At 36.4% G+C, this 10,026-nt stretch overlaps 1 protein-coding gene across 1 annotated transcript; it reads right to left on the bottom strand.

The window, feature by feature from the left end:
• Nucleotides 1-2,145: 2,145 nt before the first annotated feature.
• IL17A (interleukin 17A) lies at nucleotides 2,146-6,017 on the bottom strand. The gene is made up of 3 exons (XM_051996695.1): nucleotides 5,991-6,017; nucleotides 3,975-4,177; nucleotides 2,146-2,377 (listed from the first exon to the last, which is right to left on the bottom strand). Exons 1-3 carry the CDS (start codon nucleotides 6,015-6,017, stop codon nucleotides 2,146-2,148), a joined length of 462 nt encoding a protein of 153 aa, XP_051852655.1.
• Nucleotides 6,018-10,026: the final 4,009 nt, after the last annotated feature.

Below are 10,026 nucleotides of genomic sequence, written 5' to 3'. Positions count from 1 at the left end.
TATCTAACTATTTATCTCTGTCCTTCTATCTCTCCAACTATTAATACATACCTATCTTTATATTCATCTATTTCCTACCTATCCATCTTCAGAAAAAGAAACTGAAGCTGACAGAGGTTCAAGTGACTTGTCCAGGATCATATAATTAGTAATTGTTTGAAGTAGTATTTAAAATCACATCATTTTGACTCCATGTCCAGCACTTTCAGTACTTCTCATTTAGTGTAGTCTAGAGAATAAAAAAAAAAAAAAACTTGGGATAGGGAACTTGATAATTGTCTTGAAGCAGAAGGTGTAAGTGGCAGAGATGCACTTGGAAGACAACATGCAAATAAAATGTATACTGACAAGAAATTGTTGTGGAGATAATTGGAGACAATCTCAGAGGAAAGCCATAATGATAAAGAGGATTTAAAAAGGCTTTTTGTAGAAGATGGACTATAAATAAGATTTGAGGAAGCCCAAGGAGCCCTAAGAGGAAATAAGGAGAGAAAAAAAAATGGGCCCCAGCCAGTGGAATTTTTGGTACCTTTTTGGTATTGACTACCCTGGAGACTCCTTTGGTCATTTTTGGGGAAAATTTCATTTCCCTGGATATGGGAATGGAGTAACATTTTTAACCTCATTGTTATGTTTACCTTTTCTAGTTTTTATTCCTTCTACCTGTTGAAAATTCTTTAGCTTGATGCTGATCACAAACAATTTATCATTCAGAATAGATTCTAGGCCTTGGGTGGAGCAAAGGTGCCATGAATTTGTTCAAAGTGATAGTGTAATTGCTCCCTAAAAAGATAACTTTCCTTTTTTTTTTTTTTGTAAAAAAGCCCTCCAAAGACATTTAAAGCTGATCACAATCTGATTCCAGCCTTCCTTCTTTCTCCTTCATGTATACTGAAGACCAGTCAAGCTTTCTTACTTAATATAATACACACACACACACACACACACGCACACACACACATTTACTTGTATAATATATGTATGTGTATGTATACATATTTGTATAGGTATATGTGTATATATGCATGTGTATCCTATATTCTATATCTACATCTATACTTCTACCTCTGTATCTCTGCGAATCTATCCCCCAAGCCCTAACTTCCTTTAAGGCTCAGCTCTCATGCCATTTACCAAGTGAAGCCCTACCTGATCCCTCTAACAGTTAACTCTTGGTACTCGTAAATTCTCCTCCCCGACTAGAATGTAAACTCCTGGAGGAAGAGATATCCTTCTCCTCTCCTTTTTGGTTTGTATCTTTAGAACCTAGCAACATGCGTTTTATGTAATAGTTGTATAATAAAAACTTATTGAAAATGATTATATAGGGAAGAATATAATAGGGAAAATTGAGTGATTTAAGAAAAGTAATTTAAGAAAAAAATGGAAATAAGTGGACTTTTTCTTACAAACTTTTATTTATCATATAATAATTATAAGCTGGTGAGCCAAACATAGAATTAGACTTGTCTATCTTATAAAAATAACATCAATATCCAATAAATTTAAATTAATAAATATGAAACAAGATTCAGTCAGCATTTTCATCTAATAGGGAACAACAATGAGAAGCTATGAAAGAGAAAATTCTTTATTCCACTCTTGGAAGATGAATTCATTCTACTCTCTTGTTCTCAGGTCATTTGATGTTAAGATGCTAGGATCAGACTGAGATTTGGAAGTGACTTTATAGGTCAGCTAGTCTAGAACCAGAAGATAGGTTTCCCTTGGTGAATCTGAGAATCAGACTGTTTCATTTCTTTCCATACACTTAACTCCATATAAATAGATCCATAAATAATTAATATAAATATAAGCTTTACCTTTTTAAATAATAAAATAAATCACACATATAGTCACTTATTTTTCAAGGCAGGAAACATTGAAAAATAACAATAATGGGAGCTTATAGCAAATTAAGCTTCTGTCCTGATCTAAGGATATATAACCAACTTTTAACTCCCCCTCAAAAAACAACAACAACAACAACAAAAAAAGTCAACTTAAAAACCAACATAGGAACATAATTTGGATTGCTCCCTGAGGATTTGTGAATGGCTAAAGGGAGGTAACTGTTGCTAGAAGTCAGGTTTGAGGATGCCTCATTGCCTCGGAAGCATTCCTTAATGAGCTGACTCTTAGATTTCAGGGCACTGTGCGAGGGGTGACACAGGTGCATCCTACAGTCACTAGCATCTTCTCCAGCCGGAAGGAAGTGGAGCAGTTTGCAATCTCTCTGTGGAGGACCAAGATCTCCTGTCGGATGGGGACGGAGTTCAAGTTGTGGTCCACTTTCCCCTCAGTATTGATGCAACCTGAGTGACGGCACCTAGCCTCCCAGATTGTGCGAGGTACTCTGTTGGCATCCTCATTAGGACTAGAGGAGAAAAAAAGAGAAATATTATTGCGCAAGGAAACATAAAAACAATGAAAATGGGAACACAAAAAGGGAAGAATTTTTCAGGGGGACAAATTCCAGACACTGGAAGTTTCTAATCATTTTTAGAAAACAAATTTCTGTAGGAAGAACATATCAATTTTCTCTACCTCAAGGAAAATGAAATGAGTCTAAACCATTGTAACAGGGATTTAGATTACATACAAGTGGTATTTTTCACAATGGATAGAGTGCCAGGGCTAGAATCAAAAGGAGTTCAGGCACTTAAAAACTATATGATCTTGGGCAAGTATATGATCTTAACTCTGTTTGCCTCAGTTTTCTCATCTGTAAAATGAGCTAGAGAAGAAAATAGCAAAATGCTTCAATATCTTTGCCAAGAAAACCCCAAACAGGGTCACAGAGTCAGACAACTAAACAACAACAATAGTTGTCAGAAAGTAAATAGAGACCAATGAGATAGTGGAACACTTTTCCATTGGAATGCTTTAGATTTAGACTGGATACTCATCTGATTGATGAAATATCTTCTCTGAGACAGGGGATGAATTAATGATCCTGTTAATTCTAGAATGATAGAATCCTACCTAAGGTTACACAGAAGTGAGACTTGAATTAAGTCTCCTGATTCTCAATTTCGTACTTTTCCCATTAAATATGCTGCCTCAAGACATTTCATTATTTTTGAGGCAGGATTCCTTGGAACTACTTAAGAAGAGGCTTAATATTCTGGGAACTGGGTACTGTAGAACTGAGATCTGTAGAAAAAGCTTTCCTCTTTTTTCTCAGCAGTGCTCTTCTCTCTCTGAGTAGTTCGCTGATAGAGTACTTTGCAATTTATAACCATTTACCTCATAATGCCTTTATAAAGCAGGGGGGCAAGCATTGTTATTCTCTCCTACAGAAACAGGAACTGAGGCTCAGAGAGGTTAAGTAATTTATTGGCTTAGGAGCATGTAGTTAGTAAGAGTTCAGACACAGGTCTTTTGATTTTAAGACATATATTCATATTCTGTACTAATAAAAAGGCCTTAGTAATAGCGTATGTTTTGAGATTTTAATACTTAAAAGGAAGCGAGATGTTAGAGTGAATAGAAAGCTGGACCTAGACTTAGGAATACTTGAGTTCAAATTCTTTTTCCAAACTTAATAGCTGCATCAGTCTGAGAAAGTTATTTTACTTTTGTCTAACTCAGTTTCCTTATCTATAAAATGGCTACAATAACAGCTCCTACTTACTAGAATTATTGCAATGAGATAGCATGTAAAGAAATTTCCAAACTTCCAAGTGCTTATATAAATGCTGATGATTATTAAAGCTGCCCTTCTCCCTACCAAAAGCTCCTTGTGGAAGGTAATGAAGTAATAAGGCTTATTTTACAGACAAGAAAGCCTATATGTAATATCTTTGAATAAGTTGTTTCACCTATTCTCAGTGGTCAGATTTGAGGGCCATGAGAGGAAGAAGAAAGCAAGGTCTCTGCAATCCCCACTCTTATAAGAAAACAATACATTTGGTGTAAGAACAAGGATCACTCTCAGAGGGGAATTGTGGTGCTGGTGGCGGCTTACTTACAATACATCCCAAGGAGAGGTGGAACGGTTCTTGTAATTGGGGGACATCTTTGAGCCTGGGTTCCTGTTAATGATATTCATGTTGATCCTCATATTCTGATAAGAATCATTCCTTTCAGCTTTGGGACAGCCAGATCTCTTTGGCATGGAGACTCCTGTTTTCATCATGACTGCCAGAATCAGCAACAGCAGGAGTGACTTGAACTGGAGGAGAAAAAGGGAGAAAAGTGTGAGGAAGAAGGGGTAAATAAATGATCTGGTTGACTAGTATACTCATGATCATGTTCCTATGGGATGTTCAATCCCACAGGAAGAGTTACAAAAAGTTTTCAGATAAGTGAGGAAACAAATAAAAACCAAATCTACCACCATACAATTTAAGGGAACACAGACTTTCCTTCCATATTTTCTATACTCCTAGAGATGATGAAAGTATTTGTTGGTAGTCTAAAGAATAGCACAATGACTAAACAGCCTATTTTTTTGATTTTAAGTGGAATTCTTGCTTGCTTATAGAATGTATTCTTATTCAGTTACTGAGTTGGGGGTGGTGGTGTCTGTGTTAATTTGAGTGGCTGATGTATATTGTCAAATGCATAATAGAGTCATAGCTTCTGGCTTCACTTTTTTAGAGGAAAGCAAAAGCCTGGGGAAGTGAGATCAAAGTAAGGCAATATGGTACAGTGAGAAGAGAAAGATTCAAAATCTTATCTCTTAACGTTTACTATCTCTATGGCTTTCCACAGCCACTAACTACCCTTTCCTGTGTCTCAGTTTCTTCATCTGTAAAAGGAGGTTAGGCTAAATAGCATATAGAATTCCTGTCAGATCTAGATCTGTGATCCATTTACTCAACATTAAGCTGAGGCTATACCTATATTACTTTTCACCACAACCTACTGAAAGGAGAAAATGTCATTTTTGACATGGAAATACTGAACAATTGGATTAACTGAATTAATTGGACTAGCTTGCTATTGAGATGTTACAAAGATGAGGTTCAGACTAGATGTATATCAATAAAACCTCCAAAACCTTTAAACTCAATAAAATATTAACAAATTACAAATTTTCCTTTATCTTGGTGATAAAGGTGATATCCTCATTATCAAATTACTTTTGAATAACAATAACTTGTGGTTACACATATTACAGTTTAAGGTTTACAAAACTTTTTCTTTTCCATATCCTTTTAGAAAGGATGTGTAATATTTGAGATAAGGACAACCAGGTTGAAAGGGATTAAGCAAATTTCCTGTGGTCCTCAGCTAGTTTATGTTGGAGCCTGATCTCCTCAAACCCAGGTCTTCTGACTTCAAGTCAGAATCTTTCACAGGGATTTCTCATTCTAAAAGGGAAATAACATGCATACAGTTTCACTGAGCAGGTATAAGTGAGGAGTTGAGCTCAAGAATCCTAAGTTGCATCTTGAAGGAAAATAAGGCTTTTGAGAAGGGGAAATGATGAGGAAGTCCTTTCCAGGCACAGGGAATAGTTTGGCCATTGCATGGAACCGGGCAATGGAGTATCAACTTAAGGGAACTAACACCCAATTAATTGAACACAGAATTTTGCCTAAATATTTGGAATTTGAATGAGTTCCATATGGGAACAACAGCTATATCCATCTTGTTAGAATACAAATGTTTGTTGTATCAATATGATGAAAGAGGACAGAAAGCACACTTGAAAGACCCATTTAAGATAGAATGACCCATTTTAAAGGCAAGTGCAGCCACAGATATATCATATTAAAATTCTCTCTACAACCTGAGAACAAGATACTGTGACATGATATGACACTCCCATGTGGTTTAACTTAGGCAAAAGTCTCTTTCAGTTTTAATCTAATTTTTCATGTTGATCATTATTTCATTCACATAGCATATAATCTTCCAAATCCCATTCAAAGTATAGATTATTCTCTTATCTCCCATAGATATTCTTGCATACCCAAGCCAGAAGTATTTTCTGGGTCTTTGGGAGCAAAGAAAGACATTCAGGTTGCTGTACTCACCACTGGCAATTTGCTCGGAGAAGACATGGTGGCTTCCCTTCCTTGATCTAGGATTGATGGGTATGTGTCTGCTGACAGGCTGATGATATGTGGTGCTGTCATTTCACCTTAGCTTTTTATAGCCTGTCACTCTTCATACCTGTCATTTGTGGTTAGGCTGACTTGACAGTTTAGTTCAGAAATTCCATTCTCTAAGGAGGTCAAATCGTATGATGGAAAGAAATAATGCACTATCTGCCCCGTAATACGTATAGTAACCAATATGATTATCATTTTGCAGAGCTGGATAGGACCATAGAAATCATTTATTCCAACCTCTTTTTTTGCATATGAGGAAAGCAAGATTAAGAGCAATAAAATAATACCTTGTAATTACAATGAACATTTTTATGTCACTTTAAAGTATATTATATGGTTTCCCTTTCATAGCCATGGTGAGTAGCTGGTGCAAATTTGGAAAGAGCCCAGGACTTGATATTAGGAGAGACCTGGATCTGAATTGTGGCTCTGACATTAACTTGCATTTTGATGTTGGGAAAATAAATTAATCTATTAAAGTCCTAATTTTTTTTTTCAAAAATGGGGATAATGATGTTTGGACTATACTCAGGATTCACTCGGTGTTGTTATGAAGGAAATGCCTTGTAGAGTTTAAAAGCTTATTTAAAATCTCTTTTCTAGGTAAGGTGGCTCAGAGCAAAGAATGGTTAAATTACTTAGGATTGTAGGATTAAGAACTAGAGGAAATTTTACACATAATCTGTTCCAATTCCCATAAATTATAGATTAGAAAAGACTTTCTGGATCAATATGCAGTATCTTTTAAATTAATTAATTAATTAATTAAACTTAGTTTGCTCTCTTCTAATGGATATGACAGAGTTAGCTAGGTGGCACAATGAATAGAGCACTGTGCTTGAAGTCAGGAAGACAAATTTGGCCCCAGACGTTTATTAGCTATGTGACAGTGGGCAAGTCCCTTAACTCTGCTTGCCTACTGGAGAAAGAAATGGAAAACCATTCCAATATCTTTGGTAAAAAAATCCCAATGGACAAATATGGTTCATGGGTTCACAGAGAGTCAGGAACAATAACAAAATGCATATTATACATTTTTAGTCATTGACTAATTTTTTAAAATGCTGCTAATTATTTAACTTGCCCTATGGTATACCAATAAATTGGTATAAATATATAAAGAGAATTAGCACAGCAGATGGACTGTGGACATTTAAGTCAAGAAAACCAAAGTTTAGATACTGCCTCACATAGATTCTGATTGTATTACTGTGGGTAAGTCAATCAAAATTTCAGTGCCCCAGGTAATTCTTTTAAGATTACATGGACTTAGAGCTAATGTCCATCCATTATAAAGGTTGAAAGAATTTCCTTATTGAATTTTGTATATCAAAGAAATTATAGATGTAACAAAAAAGGGGAAGGTATTCATTTTCTATGTACATGCATAGACATTACTAAAATCTGAAATCTATCCACCACTCAGAATATCCTTCAATGCTTCACTATAGTGTAAAGAATTCCCTGAAGGCTTTTGAAAGTCAGTTCCATTAGAATGCTAGCATGTCTGGCATGTCTGAGAGATCTGGAAAGTCTTCTTTTCCAGCATGCAGACTTTTTCAGCTACCAGAACTTTCAAAGACTACCTACTAGGGATTTATGCCTACTTACATAGAGAGTTTGTAATACACACAGAAACATACACACACATACATATACACACAGTAACAGAATTAAAGATCTTTTAAATATTTGAAAGGATTCACTTTTCCCCTCCTATCACACGGGGAGAATAAAATTAGTATGCCATGTATGTTATGCAAGATCAGTTGAAAGACCACTGGATTTGAAATCAAGAGACCTGACTTTTAAACTATGACTCTGTACTTTATTGCCTAAATGATCCTGGGCTGTTAAGATTCTTACAAAGTGATGTCAGTTGTCTAATTTAGCATGGTACTTAACAAGTTCTCTAGCTTACTAATGTATTTAATACTCATTGGTGTTCTATAAGATTCACAAGTCCAGGAGATTCACAAGTCCAGGAGATTCACAAGTTCAGTGGAGGAGATTCAGCTCCCACAATCCCACTCTCAGAGGAGGAGTCAACCTTTGAGTTCACACCTTTAAGAGATCATATATAAGGAGCTCCGACCAGCCAACTACAGACTTTTGGGAGATTGAGAAGCCAGGATTCAGTTGGGCAGAACAAAGGATTCAGAGAGAGCTGGAGGCTGAAGCTGGGAGAGGCAAAAGGACTAGCAACAGGAGCTCTTGGAACCAAGGAGAGAGATAGACCTCTAAGAAAGCTAACTGGGCTATTTGGAAGGAGACAATAAAGGATCTGAACTTTTAACTCCTGACTGAATTTGAGGTGATTATTGATCTGAACTGAAATTAAGGCTGCCTCCAGAAGCTCCTCAAGAAACCTGCACCCAGAGAACATTATTACATTTGAGAAAAGAGAATATTACACTGGGCAAATCACCTTCTGGGGCCCTAAATTACTTACATGTAAAATCAACACATTAGATTAGATAATTTCTCCAATCACTTTCAGCTCTAAATCTTTCTTGATCTTGGTGATCCCAACCTGATTCTTCATCATATAAATTTCTAAAATTTCAACAAACTACATAGTATATGGGTTCTTCATAATCTTCTAGAGATGCTCCTTCCTTCCCAACCTTGACTAAAATATGAAGTTCATGAAGGAGAATGCTATGAAATAAGACTGGCAAAGCAGGTGGGAGCCAGATTGCATGAGACTTTAAGTGCTGGGATGAGGAGTTTATATTTACTCTTGGATAGAATGGGGTGCCTTGAAGATTTTTGATTAGGAGTATTGATACTTATCTTAGAAAGATTATAGTATTAGTTATGTAAAGGATGAATTGGAGAAGTGAGAGATTGAAAGTTGGGAGTCAAATTAGGAGGTTATTACAGGACATGAGGAAGGGAGACAAAATGTAGTTCAGGTGAGAGGTGATAACAGCCTTAACTAGTGTGTGGTCATGTGAGTGGAGAGAAAGAGAAGGATGTCAGAGAGGTTGTAGGGGAAGACTCAACCAAGCCTGGCAACTCACTGGATGAGGTGGGCTGTGAGAGAGGAAATAATCAAGAATAGTTATAAATATATGGAATATATGGAAATATATGGAAGGAAGGATGGTGATGTTTTCAACAGAGATCAGGGATTCTTAAGAAGGAATAAATTTAAAAGGAAAGTTAAGAAGTTCTGTTTTGCATATGCTATCCCAGTCCCTCAGACTTACAACCCAGGTGATAGCTTTACCTCCCCAATATCTGTCCCTCTTTCTCCCCAGATCCAAGTTGCTGCCAGTTTTACCTTTATAACATTTCTTGAATTCAACTCCGTCTCTCCTCTAACATTGTCACAAGCCTGGTGGGCTTGTCTCTCCCCACTCCAATCCATTTTCCAATCAGCCATCAAAGTGGTCATCCTAAAGTGTAATCCTGGTCACATCACCTCCCTACTCAGTAAACTCTAGTGGCTCCCTATTACCTCCCTGATCAAATATAAAGTCTTCCATTTAGTGTCCAAAATTGTACAAAGCAGTTTTTAATAACGTACTCTTTCCTATCTTTCCAGGCTTCTTATAGATTATTTTTTGATATTCTTTGATAAGTGACTCTGGCTTCCTTGCTGTTCCACAAATTAAAAAACTCCATATTCACATATCTAGGTGCTTTTTTCTGGCTGTCCTCTATCCGTAGGGGACTGTCTCCCATATTTTCTCTTCTCTGTCTACTAACTTCCCTCAAGTCCCAGCTAAAATCTCATTGGGGAAGCTTTCCCCCAATCTTTCTAAGTGTCTTCCTTCTGTTAATTATTTCCTATTTATCCTGTATATAGTTTATGTATACATCTTTGTTGTCTCCTCCATTAGATTGTAAGTTTATTGAGAGCAGAGACTATCTCTTGTCTCTTTTAAAATTCTTAGCACTTAGCACAGTGCCTGGCATATAGTAAATGTTTAATTGATAACTTAATTTG

This window comes from Antechinus flavipes, chromosome 4, assembly GCF_016432865.1.
Source record: "Antechinus flavipes isolate AdamAnt ecotype Samford, QLD, Australia chromosome 4, AdamAnt_v2, whole genome shotgun sequence".
Lineage (NCBI taxonomy): Eukaryota > Metazoa > Chordata > Mammalia > Dasyuromorphia > Dasyuridae > Antechinus > Antechinus flavipes.
The sequence above is the reverse complement of the archived record's forward strand: the minus strand, read 5'-3'. Positions and strand labels throughout refer to the sequence as shown.

What these genes read in the sequence shown, in the direction of transcription:
- IL17A (XM_051996695.1), bottom strand. Translation starts at nt 6,017, where the DNA reads ATGTCTTCTCCGAGCAAATTGCCAGTG. An exon ending in CTCCGAGCAAATTGCCAGTG is followed by an intron (nt 4,178 to 5,990) that starts GTGAGTACAGCA and finishes TTTCTCCTCCAG; the next exon opens with TTCAAGTCACTCCTGCTGTT. An exon ending in ACCTCTCCTTGGGATGTATT is followed by an intron (nt 2,378 to 3,974) that starts GTAAGTAAGCCG and finishes TTTCTCCTCTAG; the next exon opens with TCCTAATGAGGATGCCAACA.